The sequence below is a fragment of the Danio aesculapii genome, chromosome 21 (genome assembly GCF_903798145.1).
Source record: "Danio aesculapii chromosome 21, fDanAes4.1, whole genome shotgun sequence".
Classification (NCBI taxonomy): Eukaryota; Metazoa; Chordata; class Actinopteri; order Cypriniformes; family Danionidae; genus Danio; species Danio aesculapii.
In genome coordinates, this window is record NC_079455.1 from 19,766,447 (window position 1) to 19,786,052 (window position 19,606).

Genomic DNA, 19,606 nt, shown 5'->3' on the forward strand with positions numbered 1-19,606 from the left:
ACTGTGAGCTTACTCCATTTAAGTTGAAGCAATGAGATATTTAATTAACTCATTACCTTCAACACAGAGTTCAAAAGTCTTTTCACATGAGTGGAATTAAATTTTAGTACTACAAACAACAAACATTTCATTTGATAAAGTTGACTGTTAGGTTTTACAGTGTTTAACTGCATAGTGTGGAGGATATCATAAGGCCTTGAGGCAATCAGATGTATAACACAATATTTATGAGTGTTTTAAGTCAGTCAGATTTGACCCAAACATGAAAGGAAGGTTAAATATCTAATCTGCATTATCTTTGTTATATCACATAATTAAGTTACGAATTAAATGAACTATTACGCTCCAATATTTATATATTCAGGCTTATAAAAGGCAGCAAAAAAAGTGAAATGGACAAAACATCAGATTCATAAACATCTAAAATAGAATTTCAATAATCAAAATAAACCAACATAAAATATTGAGATACTACGCAGCGCTGCTGTAGTGTGCTACATTCCCTCTATGGTATCTGTGTTCTCCTAAACTCATTATAACAACATCAACACATAAAAAACCGAAAACCCCCCATCTGTCTCAGCATGAGTAAATGGCAGTCTGGAGAGAAAAGCGTTGCCATGAAATGCCCTCTAACTGGATTGCTCTTCCCCTTTAGAGTCCTTCAATGCTGTCTTGTCTCTGTCCAAAGACAATATGCATGCCAATGGATGAGACCTTAATACGGTCACCAAACAGATGCATGTCATTGACTCCCACCACCCTTGACGAGACGTCTCTGCCACCAGAGACAGAGAGAGAGAGGCCCCCAGTTATGACCTTTGGACGAGAAACCTTAAAGTGACAGTTCACCCAAAAATGAGAGTTTGCTGTTCATTTGCTCATGCTCAAGCCAGGCAGGATATTTATTTCTTCTAAGTAAATTAGGAAGATTGAAACAATGCTATTTGGTGATTTATAATAGATAAAGTCAATGGCTGTTGGCACTTTTAGAGTAAAACAAATGCAGTCAATACAAAATTAATACCTGTACATTGAGATCTTATGAAGCAAATTAATCAGAAACTGAATAATATTTATACATTTCGATTTAGGAGACCTCAGTGTATCATTTTGTGTTGATCGTTTATGTTTTTCGACTCTCAAATTGACAGTAGCTGTAGACTTTTATTTTATGAATCGCCAAGGAACACAAATTGGCTTTGACGGTCAGTGAAATAGCAGCAAGCTTTCATTTTTGGGTCAACTATCCCTTTAAAACCATCCCTATATAAACAAGACAAATAAGTTTATACATGCATGGTTATAAATAATAAGGTCTGCATATTTAAAAGTAGAGAAATCTACATTAAATATATTAAATATTAATAGACGTTTTTATTTATTTGTGATTATTTGTTTAAGATTAAACCACTATGTTTAGACAGCCAGAAATGACTCAACTATCTTTTTTTTTTCTCAAGCTGACGCATGAATTTGCATGAATTAGTTTTTTATTGCTCACTTATTTTACATACTGCAACAATATGTAATGTGATTATATAGTGAATGTATAAGTATGCAGATGTTGAGATGTAGCTTTACATATCATGTTGTTTGTTTACTGGCTAGCTGTGAATAGAAAGAGATGATTTCTGTTTGTTGCTCAGCTGTAGATCTGTGAGTGTTTGATTGCCGTCTCTGCTCTGCAGGATAAGACCAGTGCTCTGAGCCTCAGTAATGTGGCTGGAGTTTTCTACATTCTGATTGGTGGGCTTGGGCTGGCCATGCTGGTGGCCCTGGTCGAGTTCTGTTACAAATCAAGAATCGAGTCTCGAAGGATGAAGGTGCGTAAAAACCACGATATCTCACTCTGTTCGGAATCTACAACCTGGTACTGCGCAATATTTAGATTCATCTGCATTTAATTATGGGCTTTGCATTTGGCACTTCTAATGTTTTATAACTGCTATCATATACTGACCTCACTTCCTCTAGGGGATCTGGCAGTGGAAGATGTTGGCATTTAAGAGGTAATTGTGGGTGGGTGTAAACATTATACCACCCACTGCACTTCTCTCTAATCCTCGAGCACGTTGCTACCGAATGCTCACAAAATACAGCGACTTATATAGATTTAATTACTCGCAACCCCATGTTGTGACTCATAATTTTCATTTAAGGTCTTTCAAAGGAAAATCTGAGAAGTCATTTTTTAAGACATGGTTTACGAAACACATGGTTTCCTATATTTATATTTTTCAGACAGCATCACTCCGGAAGAACAATTTTGAAATGTAAAAGACTGTCATTATTACTTTACCCATGATAAAATATCTGGGGCTTATCTAAATTGGACCAGGTGTGAAACACAATGCTTATTTTGATAAAAATGTGAGGTCACACTTTATTTTGATGGCCCGTTTGCCAACTAATTCTCATTAAATTATAAGTAGACTGTTAGGTTATGGTTAGAGTTAGTGTAAATTGACATGTACTTGCAAAGTTTCTTATAGTCAGTTAAATGTCTGTTGAAGGAGCAGTATCAACATATATTATGCAGACAATCTACTAATACTCGAACAGACCATCAAAATAAAGTGTTAGCAAATGTGATATTTTAAAGGAATAGTTTATTCAAAAATAGAAGAAAAATGCTGTTGGAAATCCAAGGTGTAGGTGGCATTTTTCTTCATTAGAACATTAACAAAGACCTGTAGCTGAAACTGTGGTTACAAAAGGCAAGTTAATAGTTACTTACCAGTATTTTGCAAGTCAAAAAACCTATATAGGTAATGCAAAATTAATACTTTTGGCACTTGATGATACAATGAGATCTTGTGAAGGCAAACAATTGGTCTGTGTAAGAAACTGAACATTATCTACAATGTTATAACCTTTCATATAGAGTCTAAGCCCCCAAAGTGTGTATGTGAGAATTCTATCTCTTACAGTTCTATGCAAAAGTTTGGGCACCCCTCTGTGGCTGCATAGCAATGTTCTGTTTCTCTATAAGAGAAGATCACAGTGAAATGCCAGTCGGTTTCTAGAGAAAGCTAGATTATGTTTTGTTTTTCAGACAGAAATACATAGTGTAGCAGCATTAAGATGGGTAAAATGACATTGAAACTGAAATTGAAAAGTAGGCTGTGCAAATGTTTGGGCACCCTCTTTTTTGTGTGGATTTCAAAACCTGTAGTCACTTAATGCTGATTGATTACAATAGAAAATTGATTTGAGTGACTCGGGGAACCTTAACAATCCAAACACAGGAGCAACCAATCATGAAAGCCAATATTTAAGATAACGTGCTGCTAGTTGTGCTGCTCCTTATTGTGAACCAGAAAGTAGCAACATTGGGAACCTCAAAAGAACTTCCTACTGACCTAAAAACTAGGATAATCAATCAACATCAATTAGGAGAAGGATACAAAAAGCTGTCAAAGAGGTTTAAAGTCTCTATCTCCACAATCAGAAATATAGTAAGAAAATGGAAGGCCACAGGAACAGGTCGTATGAAGGAAAGATGTGGTAGGCCAAGAAAAATATCTAAACACCAAAGGCGAAGAATGGTTAGAATGGCCACAGACCACCTCCAAAGAGCTCCAGAAACATCTTGCTGCTGATAATGTCATTGTACCATCATACCATCATTGTTCCCTAGTCCAGCACACTCTTCACAAAGAACAGCTCAGTGGAAGGTGATGCAGAAAAAGCCTTTTCTGCGTTTTGCCAACAAGTAGAGTCGATTGAAGTATGCAAAGGCTCATCTGGACAAGCCTAAATCATTTTAGAAAATCATATTGTGGACAGATGACACTAAGATTGAGTTATTTGGTCACAATAATAGGCGGAAAAACAACACAGCATACCAGGAGAAAAACATCATCCCTACTGTAAAATATGGTGGAGGGTCCAGCACGCTGTGGGGATGTATGGCACCTTGTCAGAGTTAAAGGTCGCATGGATTCCACCCAGAATCAGCAGATTCTTTAGAATAATGGTCAGGAATTCGTCAAGAAGCTGAAGTTACTCCAGGGTTGGATGTTTCAGCAAGACTATACCCCAAAGTAGTTCCATATATACCACTGAATTCATGCTCAGACACAATACAATGTTCTAGAATGGCCATCCCAGTCCCCAGACTTGAATATCATCTAAAATCTATGGATTGATTTGAAAAGGGCCATTCACACTCAGCAACCAACAAACCTGACTGAACTGGAGAAATTTTGCAAGGAAGAATAGTCCAAAATGCCTTCAGCAAGAATTCAAAGACTTATCCTTGACTATAAGAAGCATCTACAGGCTGTTATTTTAGCAAAAGGTGGCTCTACAAAATATTGAGGTTATTATTCGGTTGAGGTGCTCAAATTTTTGCACCTGTCTGTTTTTGTTATGATTTAAATTGCATTGCATCTGTTGATTAAATAAATTTTATGTCAGAACTTAAATGTTGCCTTTTCTATAGGGTATAAAATATATCTAAATGAATTTGCTGATTTGAAAGGCCAGCAGACTATGACTTGCAATTCTGAAAATTATCAGGGGTGCCCAAACTTTAGCATAAAACTGTATATGTCTATCTCTTAAATGATCAAACAATGTGAGGTAAATATGAGGTCAGTATTTTAGTGCATCTTGATTTGTATTTTTTTTTGTCCATACAACAAAAATCAGTGAAGTGTTTTTGACCCTGATGAATTTCACTGCAAACAAAAACAACTGAAACTATCTTCAAAACATGCGTTCTTTCGAAGAAATAAGGTCGTACTTGTTTTTAACGACATGCAGAAAAGTAAATAATGACCAAATTAGCACTTGTGGATTAATTAGCACACAGCTATATTTCACCAAATTTTTGTCACAGCAGCTTCTAGCAATGTGTCTCTTCATTCTTCAAGTGTTAGGACGTTACAGTCGCATAACAGCCGCATTTAGAATATCACAGCAACAAATCGTTGTTGCTTGCAGGCCAATTAGTCTGCATCAGCCCGGGCAACATAATCCCCAGCAATCCACTGAAGTGTGCTGGATTTAAATCATTTATTCGTCAAGGATGTACAAGCCAACATCCACATCATTAGCTCCAGTTTCAAGCCTACAGGGTTTCATTATGTAAAATTGCTACATGAGAGAGTGGCTTCAAGTTATTGTGGCACTGGTCTCATCATCGCTGCACTTGATGGCTGTTATTTTTCACCATTTTATATCCTGAGTCATTAGTGGCTTTAGCGCCGGAGAAACATTTTCACATTTCTTACAACTGTTGGTGGAAATACACACTTATTGACATGTTTGCAAAGCGGCTTTTAAGGGGACTAAATTAGATTAAGTCTAACCTAACATTATCAGACATGACCCAAAATTATCACTCACATAAGTGTACAATGATTGAGCCAATACCTGCCATACAAAACACACCAGCATAGTATTTTAAAGTGTTACAGATTGTAAACGTGTAGAAAGTAAACATTAGCAGCATTTACGTCATCTTTGTCTGCCATGTGGGGTTCTTCTTATACATATTTGATGTGTAGTTTGATTTTTAGTCTGGCTCGTGTCCTATTTATTGAGTATCTGTCTGCGGACTGCAAGACAGGGGCATAGCATGAAGGGGCATAACTTATAGTATGTTGGAGGTGTAACTTGAGGTTATGGAGACCCGTGTGTCAAAACTATGTTGTTGGCAAGATGTTGCTGTACATCAGTTTTTAGTGTCTATACCTACTCCACACCTAAACCCAACCATCACAGTTATTAACGTCTATACCTACCACAACCCTAAACCCAACCATCATTGTTATTAACCTCTACACTTGCTCCACACCTAAACCCAACCATCACAGTTATTAACGTCTATACCTACCACAACCGTAAATCCAACCGTAAATCCAACCATCATCATTATTAACGTCTACACCTTCCCCAAACCTAAACCCAACCATCACAGTTATTAACGTCTACACTTACCACAACTGTAAACCCAACCATCACAGTTATTAACGTCTATACCTACCACAACCCTACACCCAACCATCATCGTTGTTAACATCTACACCTACTCCACACCTAAACCCAACCATCACAGTTATTAACATCTACTTTTACCACAACTCTAAACCCAACCATCATTGTTAACATCTACACTTCCCCAAAGCTAAACCCAACCATCACAGTTATTAACGTCCATACCTACCACAACCCTAAACCCAACCATCATCAGTATTAACATCTACACCTGCTCCACACCTAAACCCAACCATCACAGTTATTAACTTCTATACCTACCACAACCCTAAACCCCACCATCACAGTTATTAACGTCTACACCTTCCCCAAATTTAAACCCAAATATCATAGTTATTAATGTCTACACTTACCCCAACACACTCGCCATTTTATTTGTAACCTCAGGGGGCGACGCCAAGTAGGCTAACTGTCATGACAACACAGATGAAGAAGTCAGCGAGTGGAGTTGCATGGTGGAGCTGATAAATGAATGAATATAATAATATATCAAATGAATCGTTTGTGGATAAATTTGGAGAAAACTCATGAAAATATTTGGTAAAAATGTTCTCTGTTAAGTATTTCAGCCATCTTGCCAACAACATCTCGCTGTGACATCTCGCATTGTTCAGTAGGATCTTGATAACTGCAAGTTATGCCTCTCTAACTTACTACAAGTTACGCCCTTTCATGTTACACGCCTCTTTTGCAGTCCTCAGACAGACACATGTGCATTTACATAGAAAGAATGGAGTGTATGACCACTACTGCAGCCTGCCACCAGCAGGCGATCAAAATGTTTTAGCTTCACTTTTTAGCACATGTGTGACGTTGCCTTTTAATTGTCCATTCTTTGTGTTTTTCTCCTAGCAAATCATCGACGCTGCAATGCTCAGCTCCTCACTGACTAGGATGGGTAGCGGAGGTGAGAATGGTCGTGTGATGGCCCATGACTTCCCCAAAGGGGCACAGACTTTGCCATGTATGGGCCAGGCGGCCGCCATGGGCCTCAGCACCACTGGGATGTAAACAGCCATCATCCTCCCCAAAATAACGGGACATCAGGAGACTAATGGAAAGAGTGGAAGATGATGTGAGAGACACTGTAGCGTACATCTCACCTGCCACTGAAGTACTGCCAAATGGATTCATTGACACACTCTGGGCTCCAAACGAAATTAGATAAGGAGGGAGGAAAATTACTTTTCTAATATCAAGATGTGGCTGTTTTTTTTTTTTTTTTGGGAGATGTTTTGCAATAAGGAGACCACGTGTGAGGTGTTTTTGTATGAAGTATCACTTTTGAGAGAACAGAGTTTTCCTTCAATTCTACTCAAAATTACTGACAATGTTTTTTTGTCGTTTCATTTCGTTTCATTTCGTTTTTGTCGTTTTTCAAATGTCGTTTCATTTCCCACAAATCCCTCCAAATTTCCTGATTATGATCATGTTATTGTCTTCATCTGCCTTATATATCCGACACACATCTGAAGGACATTTTATTTGAAATATTTAACCATAGTTTCACATCATTTTTACAGTGTCAGATAGTGACGTTGAAGTATGTAATTTCTGTGTTACTGGCATACCCACGGCGAATTGCAAAAGTGTGTTCATCATTGACTGGAAAAACAGATATTCCTCTCCTAAAATCACAAGTTGGCTGGGTTAGGAAGTACATCATCTAATGCTTACTACAGTATATAATGTGAAAAAGGGGACATTTGCAAATCAAATAATTGAAATGCAGAGCACATTCAAAAGCTTTACACTCACCAGGCACAGCTACACAATCCAGATAAATGTCAACTAACATAGCATCAGTAAATATGAATAATAGGTGAAGATATCAGAGTTCCACGGCCAGACACCACCATTTTTGGCCACTACTACAGTTGCATATTGATTTGGAAAAGGACGTATTTTAAGTATTGCTCCCTGAAATATTATGCCTGTTTCAGATCTGATATGAATTCATATTTCTTTTGTGCAACGCCAAAGAACTTAGTTAGGTCAGGTTTGGATCAGCACAAGGGTGAGTAAATGAATAATTAAGGCCCAAGTATTCAAATTACATTAGTCAACTTATACTTAGGGATTTTAAATTTAAGGTTACTCTAGTTCTACCTGCGCAGGATTTGATGGACTGGTCAAGTGTGACGTGGTCACATTAACATCAAGTCACTAGTGTTCCTCTTGAGGTCAGGGGAGTGAGGTTTACCCACATATACTCACCACCACCAATCCTCAAATCCAACCAGGTCACGGCACCATAGAGTGGGCACCAAAATCACTGGTGTGCTTCTTGAGTCTTCCTGTCACAGCTCCTTCTTTCTGCCCTCTGTAACATTAACCCCCTTAATCACACTGCCAATCTACTCACAGACCTGCTTTTACTTGCCTCATTCTGATAGTGACTTGAACCAGCATTTCCAGCATGGGCATACTAACAAGAAAATATGAAGTCTGGAGACTGTTTTTTCATGTGGCTGCTGTTTTAAAAGTGCAATCGAGGCTGCGGTGGGAAGAAACCCAGAAGTATTGTCTGGAGTCACACGGGAATGTTGTGCACCTGTCTGTATATCTTATCAGGGAAGAGAAAGTAACACAAAGCTATAATTTCACCACCTTTTGAGTGACCTGAAGGTCCATTCTAAAAGGATAGTGAAAATAAAAAGGGATATCAGACCTCATTTTAGTGAAAGTTAAGTGAAATGACTCTAGTTAGCTAACGTTTTCTTTCCCAAACACACGTTTTAGATGCCATTTATTAAATTCAAGTTAATGAACTGATTCTTTTACTATATTAAACTTGTCATGATACTGAAAAAAAAAAAACACGTCAATTTCCAAGCACTGTTGAGTGCATTCTTAAACACCGCTAATTTGCCATAGTATTCACCAGTGCTCAACAGAAAAGGCTGTGATTGGCCGTGAATGTCATCAGTTCACTGCACTTCACAGATGTTTACCAAGTGCAAACACAGACGACCAATCGACTTGCAGCTTTAAAAAGATTCAGTGTCCGTGTGTCTGTGTTTGCACTTGGTGAAGAGCAGTGAACTGATGACCTTTACGGCCAATCACAGTTGTTTCTGTTGAGCACTGGTGAATACTATGGGAAATCAGCAGCACACAGCGGTGATTATATGTTAGCAGGAAATGGACGTTTTTAAAATCTCAGTACCAGGACAACGCGAGGGTGTGCTACAGAGGACATCATTGTTTAATCGATCACCTGGTTACATAGGCTGAAGCAAGAAAGCGTCCCCACAGTGTTTATCTGGTGCCATGAACTGATGCCTAGAAGGACACTTAAGCGTATTGCTCTTAAAGAGATTGTGATTTTGTTTGAAGCCTAATTTGCTTTTAATTGTTTAAATTATACTTAACTGAATGATATTAAAGTGATGTTTACACCATATCTGCATTTTGAAATCATGACAAATGCTGGAGGTTTGTAGTCCAGAGCACGTTGTTGCAATGTTTACAGTGCTAATCCTATACTTCTGGGTTCGCAGCCTCGCTTTTGTTTTTTAAAATGGCAGCCATGTGAAATTAGTGTATAGGGTGTCTCTTAAAGCCACAGGACTATGGTTTTCAGCTCCTACCCAGCTAGTTCTTTTTCATTTATACTCAAAAAAGATTTGCACAATAGTTATGTACTTGACCTTTTAAGTCTCAATTCTGAATGAAACAAATGTTTGCCCTCTGAAAAACTATAGTAAGTGTGCTACATCCGTGTGTCAGCTTCACTGCAGAGTCTACAAATGTCTTCCTTTCCGACCACTTAGATTGGCAAGCCTCTCTAGGGAAGGTGACTTCTTCCATAGGTTCAGAGAGGCTGATTACCAGTCCTGTCGTTGTTACTGCTGTAGCTCACAGTCTCACCCTTCACTTATGAACACTTTGGATCAATCACTGCTTCCCCGTTCATGCTGCTCGATAGAGTCTGAGAGTTAAAGACATCAGATGGAGAGAGCGAGAGAAACTGAGGGGTGTAGGCTATGCTTGCGGATCCACTTTTTGCTTATCGCTTTGCCACTTCCATTCCGTCTTCCTTTCCAGTTTAACATGACATTTTTCTGTTGAAGTGATATGTATACACATCATTCCCAGAGTCAAGCGCTAATGAGGTTGGCGTAAACAGATGTGACAATAACAACAGATTCAAGGGCAGAATGAGCACCCAGGAGGCCGACTACTTAGAAACCCTAAACCGTCTGTTTGTGATATTGTCGTTGTAATAACAGCTGAAATATTGTCGTGTAAACACCACGAAAAGAATCATCTGGAAATCTACCTAATAGCTGACACAGACAACAATAGAAATTGTTCACGCTGTGAGATTAATAAGGTGATTTAATAGCTTGACTCTTAACAGTTCATTTGAGAGGAGCAAAGCATTGTGGCTATGGCTTGTTTTCTACAGTCATTGCTTTGTGCGCCAATAAAACGAACACAATTTTGGATACATTGGCAAGAAATGATGTCATTAACAAACAATGATACTCTGACTTTTTCAATTTTGAGGTGCCACATCAGGCCTTGTGTTTCTCTACCAGATGGGACTCACCGATTGAGGCACAGGACAGGATGATGAACTCCAATGGACCTGATCATCAGATACTATGAACGAGCACAGAGGTAAAACTGAATGTCAATACTTTAAGCACAAGATCTTCATTCAGCCATTCAGGAGACTTTCGCTCAGCAGTGAGGCCCTGTGGTCGGCTTTTATCCTCCCTCAATCCTTTGCCAGTGGACCGTCATCGGTCTGTACATCATCTGTCCTTTTTACTGCCGATTCCATTTGTATAAAATACAGAAAATCCAACATAACCTGACATGGAACATTTGTGCTGACGAAACGGTGCTTTGTGGCCTTTGTTTTCCATTTGATGGGTTATTTGTTTCGTTTGTTATTTTTTCCAGTCTCGTATTTAAAGTGGAATTCTGTATTTAAGATGTTTTTTTAGTTGGTGTTGTTGTTGGTTTCGCACTTTTTAAACAGGGCTGTCAATCGATTTAATCGAATGAATCAAGACATGCTGATTAATCAGATTAATCACATGCTGCGTATCTATGTCTGCTGAGAACGATTGAAATAGAACAATTAAATGTATTATTAATTTATTAATTCATTGTTTACAAATACAACATTATTGTGGCATGGCGGCATTTAAAAAAGTAAGTGATTTATATATTGTCAGTTAGTCCGAATATTGTTTTGTTTTTTTAAACGCTGAACTTAAGCACTTGCCAACAGTTCATAATTCATTTTACAATCAATTTGTCAATCTGTCTAAGGCAGACACTGTTTTTACTTTTATTACAGCTTTTTGATTTCATTAAATGCGTTAAATTAGCTTATTAAATTGACAGCTCTAGTTATAAAAACACCTCTTTTTGACATTCTGCCCACAAAATACATTTTAAAGCAGCAGCAAGATGTAACATCAACAAACCAACGTATTGACAAGGAGTATTCAGAAATAAACTTTTCTTACTGAATGCTTTTTGCTTTCATTTTTTGTCTCTCTCTTCTTAAACGGGTGGTCCACTATGATATCATATTTTAAACTTTAGTTGATGTGTAATGTAGCTGAACGACATAAACATAAACAACATCTCTGAATGTAATTCGCTCAAAGTTCAATGCAAAAGGAGACATTGGCTTTTACAGAGTTAGCCTAGCAAAGCCTACAGCATGAAGTTTGGGGGCTACAAAAAAATACATCCAGGTTAATGATGTCATAAACCCTTTAGGTTATGAGCTTACACACAGTGAAGTGGCATGGCCCGAAGCGCTGCGATGTTATAGCAGAGATGCTTTCTGGTGACATGGAGCCGATCCGCGAGCACATTATGTTAGCGGACCAATCAGAGCCTCTTGAGGGCGGGCTTTCGGAGGAACTAGGAAATATTTCGTTTCGTTTTCATGTTAGCTGGGTAGCAGTATATAATTATAGTAAGATGGATTAAAAAATAACGTGATTTCTTACAAATGAAGCATGAGCACACATTGCTTTGCACCCCATATACACAACCAAGTGTTAAAAATACACTCTGGACCACCCCTTTAACATTGTTTTACAAATAAATGATGCCAGAATCTACAGCATCGAGTCTCTTCTGTGTTTCTGCTCAACGTCATCAGATTCTTGTCCACGACTTGCACTGATATAGAACATCTTGTTTGAGCTCTGCTGGCTCTCTGAGTGCTGTATTGATCTCGATAAATGCCACACTTGTTCTCTTCCTTCTGTTTCCCCCATAGGCCTGGCCTTTCACTCACTCACTCACTCACTTCCAGCGGAGCTCATATGCTCAAGACATAGAAAGTGCCAGAGGCTTTCGTGCATTTGGAAAGAGTTCGGAGATTCAGCACTATCTGTGCTCGGCTAATTGTGTGCCTACAGGTATGCAATCATCTCTGAGAGTGAAGACGGTGAAGTTTTGTATTAAGGGTTAGTGAGGTGCCTAAATTTAAGATCCAGGGAGTTACCGTTCTGTTTGGTGACATTAAAGGAACACTCTACTTTTTTTTTTTTGCAAATAGGCTATTTTACGACTCACTTAGATTTAAATAGCTGAGTTTTACCATTTTTTAATCTATTCAGCTGATCTCTGGGTCTGGCGAGGTGATGTTTTAGCGTAGCTTAGCATAACATTAATCATTGAATCAGATTAGACCATTAGCATCTTATTAAAATTAGCAAAGGCTAATTTTACGGCTCACCTAGAGTCAAACAGCTGAGTTTTACTTTTTTTTGTATCTATTCAACTGATCTCTGGGTCTTGCAAGGGCACTTTTTAGCTTAGCTTAGCATAAATCATTGAATCAGATTAGACCATAAGCATCTTGCTGAAAAAAGGCTAATTTTACGGGTCACCTAGAGTCAAACAGCTGAGTTTTACCTTTTTTTAATCTATTCAACTGATCTCTGGGTCTTGCAAGGGCACTTTTTAGCTTAGCTTAGCATAAATCATTGAATCAGATTGGACCATTAGCATATTTCTGAAAAAAGGCAAATTTTACGACTCACCTAGAGTTAAGCAGTTGAGTTTTACCCTTTTTTTAATCCATTCAGCTGATATCTGGGTGTGGCGAGGGCATGTTTTAGCTTAGCTTAGCATAAATCATTGAATCAGATTAGACCATTAGCATCTTGCTGAAAAAAGGCTAATTTTACGGGTCACCTAGAGTCAAACAGCTGAGTTTTACCTTTTTTTATCTATTCAACTGATCTCTGGGTCTTGCAAGGGCACTTTTTAGCTTGGCTTAGCTTAGCATAAATCATTGAATCAGATTGGACCATTAGCATCTTTCTGAAAAAAGGCAAATTTTACGACTCACCTAGAGTTAAGCAGTTGAGTTTTACCATTTTTTAATCCATTCAGCTGATATCTGGGTGTGGCGAGGGCATGTTTTAGCTTAGCTTAGCATAAATCATTGAATCAGATTAGACCTTTAGCATCTTGCTGAAAAAAAGTTTCAATATAGTTTCGATAATTTTCCTGTTTTATTTGGACTATTTTGCTATTTAATAATGGAACAATAACAAAATCCTTTTTTGATATTTTTTTAGTTAATAAGCTAAAAGTGCTCTCGCCAGACCCAGAGATCAACTGAATTGATTCAAAAATGGGAAAACTCAACTGTTTAACTCTACAAGAGTTGTCAAATTTGCCTATTTACAAAAAAGTGGAATGTTTATTACTGCGGAAACAATTTACTTCATCTTTAAAATCTTTGCTTTCTCAAGTGCAACAAAATAGAAAATCCAAGATTTTAGTTGCCAAGTTTAGGCTGAATGATGATAGTTTGTTACGCTGTGTGGCATTATTTTTCTTCCAAAATACCACAGAACAAATAATTTTAATAATATTCCTGAGTTAATAACAGCAGAGACAGATGCTGAAAAATGTTCTGATGCTGTCATAAAATATTGTTTGCTTATAAAATGGCATTATCTGAATGGTATTTTGGGTAGAGAATACCCTCAATGGCATCTCTTGAACTTGAAATATGGAGAGAAAACTGTGGTACTGCAAGTTATTATTATTCTGACAGTTGCAATCCCCATTACTGTTCTCGGCTCCTTGCTAAAAGTGTCACTTTAGCTGCTGCATCTGCATTTACATTTTGGCATTGTATAGCAGCTCTCTTAATTTCTGTGGGGGGAAAAGGACAAAAAATATGAAAATACATAATAAAAATACACTACTGGTCAAACATTTGGGGTCAGTAAGATTTTTAAATGTTTTAAAATAGGCTTATGTTGCTCACCAAAGCTGCATATATTTAATCAAAAATACAGTACAAATTGTAAAATTGTTAAAAGTTATTGCACTATAAAATAACTGTTCATAAGTAGTTTATAATTTAATTTAGTAACTTATTCCAGTGATTTTAAAGATGAATTTTCAGCTTCATTACTCCAGTCTTCAGAGTCACTTGACCCTTCAGAAATTACTCTAATGTTAGTTATTATTATGATTATTATTATTATTAATGTTAATAGTAATAAAATTAACAATGACTGGAGTAGCAATTTCATTTGAAAGTACATACAATAAGAAAACAGTTTTTAAAATTTTTAATAAACATTCTCCTCAATGTCTACAACAGAGATGCCCAAACGAGGGCTCGCTGGCCAAATTGGTAACCTTAAATTTGGCCAGCCATCCCATCTTAGAAGAGAGGTAGTGTTTTTTTTTTTTTTTTGCTAATTTTTTTTATTGTTGGGGTACAAAAAAGTGTTTAAATTAAAGGTTGTAAAGGAATCAGATTTTAAAAATATACTATGACTGATGGATAGAAACATGCATAAGACATCGGCAGAGGCAGGTGCAGCTTTACTAGTCTATATAGCATTGATCTCCATTGTAATAAAAAAATTTTATTTTCATTCTTATAAGTTTATTATAAAATGTTTTTTAAAAATTCTACTGCGTTATTAATTATGATTAAGTCTATTTATTTATGAATAATATAAAATAAATTAAGAAATGACCCATAGCAATATATATATATATATATATATATATATATATATATATATATATATATATATATATATATATATATATATATATAGCTGCTAGTTCAACCTACTTAAGTAAAATGAGCTTAAACAACACAATTCTTGGATTTTATTGGGACAACTTCATTGTTTTATGTTTAATCCACTTAAATGTGTCAACTTGATTGATTTGTGTGGAACCCTGCGTTTTTTTACAGTGCAGTTTGGTATATTTACCTTCGGCCCGAAGCCCTCTGCGTCAACGAATAACTAAATTCAATTATATTTTGTCAAAGGTGGGACAACGAGCATGCAAATGTAATTTTAAAAAGTATTTATGTTAGTATTTATTAATATTTTATTGCATTGCCAAAATTAATTTTACCATTGTACCATATTTAAGCTATAATGAATATAAACACCATGCATAGTTTGATTCTTTTTTTAAACGTAGCCTATAGCCAAAGCTGTTTTAAATCAGACTGACACCTCACTAAAAATATTTCACCATTTTGTAAGCAAAAACTCAAGTGTTTTATTATTATTTCTTTTCTCCTAAAACGGTTGCAATGCCAACCCCCCAAAAAAATCCTTACCTTGGGAAAGAGTCTCAGTCTTACCAACTTCTGTTCATAATCTAATTGCAAAGAACTGGAAAAAAAAAACATTAACACTAACATCAAACTGTCTATCCATGACCCGTTCACCAATTATCACTAGATGCATTACATTCAACGATAAAACACCAATTAATTATAACATTCAAAACAAAAGCTGCATCTTTAATGGCATCAGACCTCCAATTTACGACATGCACAGGTCTATAACAATCATAACGAGCATAATTTGGCAAGTGCCCTTGTCATTAATGATGTTAATTCATGTTGATCGACATTGCCATCTGACCTGCTAATAATAACCTAATCCAGCGCTGTTCTGTTATTGAAATGATGTTTACTACCTATCTCTCCTATGAAAGAGTAGCTGCATGTCTCTGCGTAGCTGTGCATGAATTGTTTTTCAGAGCCCGTGTGGGAGGCTGCAAGCAGGAGTAGTGCTTCGTTTTGAATGATCATGGTAATTAGTGCAACGCACACACTCAACAAAAGCCATCTTGAAAGCAGAACATGCGCAGACAAATTAAAGCAGTGAAAAAGCATTACTGTGAGTGACGTGTTGTTCTCTCTTGCAGATGGCAAATCTGACGTTTGATCCATTCCTGCATGCATAGATGGACTGGACTGGGAAACGTATGCTGGGATAATGCGAAACAATTCTATAAAAGTTAGATGATTTTTAGGACAAAATGTTGCCGTAAACCTTCTTAGAATCTTAGTTAAGGTTACATCAGGCCTGGTTGATATACATTCTTGTTGCACTATGGCTTAAAAGCCAACCTTTCCATCATTAAGCACACTCATTCATTCATTTTCCTTCGGATTAATCCCTTTATTCATCAGGGGTCAACACAGCAGATTGAACTGCCAACCAACAGCATATGTTTTACACAACGGATGCCCATCCAGCTGTAACCAAGTACTGGGAAACACACATACACTCTCACATCCACACACATACACTACAGCCAATTTAGTTTATACCCTGTAGTGCACGTCTTTGGACTGTGGGGGAAACTGCAGCACCCACGCCAACTTGGGGAGAACATGCAAACTCCACACAGAAATGCCAACTGGCCCAGACACGAACCACCGACCTTCTTGCTGTGAGGCGACAGTGCTACCCACTGAGCCACCGTGTCGCCTTAAGTCGTCCTATGTCGTCTAATTGTCGTCTTATATTTTTGGGACTTTTCAAATAACAGTTCCCACAGTCAAAACCGAACATTAGAAAAACTTTCTCAAAGTTGTTTGCTGGGGTCACAGGATTTTGTTGTTTATGATTTTGAAGAATAAAACGCCATACGTCTACATTTTTCCAGGCATCTGATTTTTTCTTGACTGGATAGCTTCAAAAACTATGTTGGCTTTTAACTCTTATCAACATTATTTAGCCCCATCTGGATTTCAGTGAATTTAAAATGTCTTCTAGCACCTTCTTTTGTACATAAAATCACATTGTGGATTAGGCCTATAACCTAATAAAGGCCTATGACCTAAGCAAAACAAAAGATTTGTGCCTTGTGTGACTCTTTTATATACAAAAAAAAAAAAAACTCAACAACAAGTCAACTTTAACACCATGTTTAACTTTCTATTATTTTCTGATTCACACTCACTCATAGTAAGGTTGACACTGTGATTTCCATTGGTCTGCAGTGACATCACCTGGGCATTTACAGAATTGTCAATAGTGGTTCTCAAAAATCATTTTCTCTCCAAACTAAAGAAACGTGATTTTCAAATACATTTTTCAAAGATATTTTTCGTACAGCTGCTGTAATGTTATTGCTAGTGCTGTAAGTTATTTATTATGAGGGAAAAGCTGGAAATATTTATTTATTTATTCATTTATTTATTAAATTCCGTAATTCCAAAACTTTCACTAGGCTAGTTGAATAATCTTCATGGTTTAGTGAATTTATGAGACAGTTTTAAAGTCTACAGTTCCCAAATCTTTGAGAAAATATTTTAGAACTTAAGTAAAATGACAGCTGTTTAGGAAACTTAATTATTATTACCATTATTATCATTATTATTCATTTATTTTCCTTCGCCTTAGTCCCTTTATTCAGTGATGGGTTGCAGCTGGAAGGGCATCCGCTGAACAAAACATATGCTGGATAAGTTGGCAGATGTAATTTAAGCTGCATGCAATGCTTTTGAATAGGCTCACCTACACCACCCTTCCCCTTATCCGTCACAGTGACATCGCTAGCTCCATTGAGTGCACTGTGTCTGACATTGCATCTCTGAGATATGCAGTCTCGGCCTGCATCATAAAGGCTGCATCCAGATACTATTGTGCTAACCACTGAGCCACCACACCACCCCTCATTATTTATTTATTTATTTATTTATTTATTTATTTATTTATGTATTTATTTGCATTTTAGCTCTGCAACTGGAGTTTTTATTAGATTAAGAAATGAATGATTTTATTTATTTTTTTATCAATTTCTTGTTTTCATTATGCAGACATGACGCAAGACATGAAAGAACCTCCTCTTGATCTTATGTGGCCTTATGTGCTTATATAGTCTGTGTCTAGAGACATTAGTGAGAGCACTTGCTCTGGTAACCAGTCTCCCTGGACAGCTGCTCGATTTAAAACTCAATTTTGACACACCTGACAGCAACCGAATAACTACATGCATATCCTGTTCTAACAGGATTAGACCAACCACGCTATAGAATTCATGGGGAAGAACAAATAAACAATCGAGATGATTTACATGTAAAACAAACCACTCACCCATCTCAAAGTTCCTCTTTGTCAAACGGAGAACAGTTGCCAACAAACAACAACAAACACCATATCAAATAGCACAGATGGAGATTAAATTTTAATGAGTCAGGCCAATAAATGATCCAAATATAGTACTTAAAAAGTAAGCCTGATATAAACTGTCTGTTTTAATAAATTCACAACACTTCACAGCCTGTTTAAGCTTGTCTTTCTTTTTCTTCATCTCTGCTCAAACCCGTTATAAGCCAAACTGGTTTTCCAGCTTTCAGGCAGAAAGCTGTTATGCCAGACAACACCATCAGCAGCACAGTATCAGATGTCTGTGCTCTGAGATTACACTACAAACAAGCAAACAAGAGTTGTTTTATACCTGATAAACAAATGTTGAATACAGAAGAATTAAATAAATAAAGGAAAATTATTTATGTTTTATTTTAATTCATTTTATGAAAAAGCTACAAGCAGTAAATAAATATTAAATACAAATTAATTAATTAAGCTAAATTAATTAAAAGTATTTTAAATGATTAAATAAGAATGAATTTAAGTACAAGTTTTATTTTTTAACTGCATGATACTTTAAACAAAAGAACCACCTTATACATTTTAAAATGTAATTATTAATTTAGTTTGCTTTTTTTTCTTTGCATGTGGGGATTTCGTGTTTGTTTATTATGCTGTTCTGCCATTAAGCTACAAGCAAGTATAACAATTTTTAGCAAGTATAACAGTTTTGTAAAAGAATTACAGGTATTTTCCTACACTAACAACACTAACAAAAATTGAATTAATGAATGGATGAATAGTAAATAATTTTTAAAGAAATTTTATTTTATTTTATTTAGCAACTATATTATAGACACAAAACCACCCTATAAAATTCAGTGGATTATTATTTATTTGTTTGTTTGTTTGTTTTTTGTTCGTTTGATTTGCATTTTGGGGAATTTTGGCAATTGCATTGTATCTTAGTTTATTTTAGGTGTCTGTTAATTGCTCTCGGATTAAGCAACAAGAATTTTAATTGGTGACAAATTCTGCTTAAAACAGTTATGAATGTTTAAATAAATAAACCAAGTTAAATAATGAAACATTTTGCATTTATGTATGCGTGTTTATTATTGATTACGCTTCAAACAAATAATAAGTGTTTTTATTGGATATAATAGTCTACATTCTGCTTAAACTGACGCGAAAGCTTAACAATAGTAATGTCATAT

The 19,606-nt window shown here is 36.4% G+C and overlaps 1 protein-coding gene across 2 annotated transcripts in view; it reads left to right on the top strand.

Annotated features, from left to right (window-relative positions):
* The window catches only part of gria1b (glutamate receptor, ionotropic, AMPA 1b), a 90,229-nt gene extending 81,473 nt beyond the window's left edge, over window positions 1–8,756 (top strand). For both annotated transcript variants that reach the window (XM_056446424.1, XM_056446425.1), the window contains exons 15-16: window positions 1,692–1,826; window positions 6,862–8,756. In XM_056446424.1, the coding sequence (XP_056302399.1) occupies window positions 1,692–1,826; window positions 6,862–7,020 (294 nt within the window). In that variant the 3' untranslated portion in view covers window positions 7,021–8,756. The remainder of the gene's footprint in view (window positions 1–1,691; window positions 1,827–6,861) is intronic.
* Window positions 8,757–19,606: the final 10,850 nt, after the last annotated feature.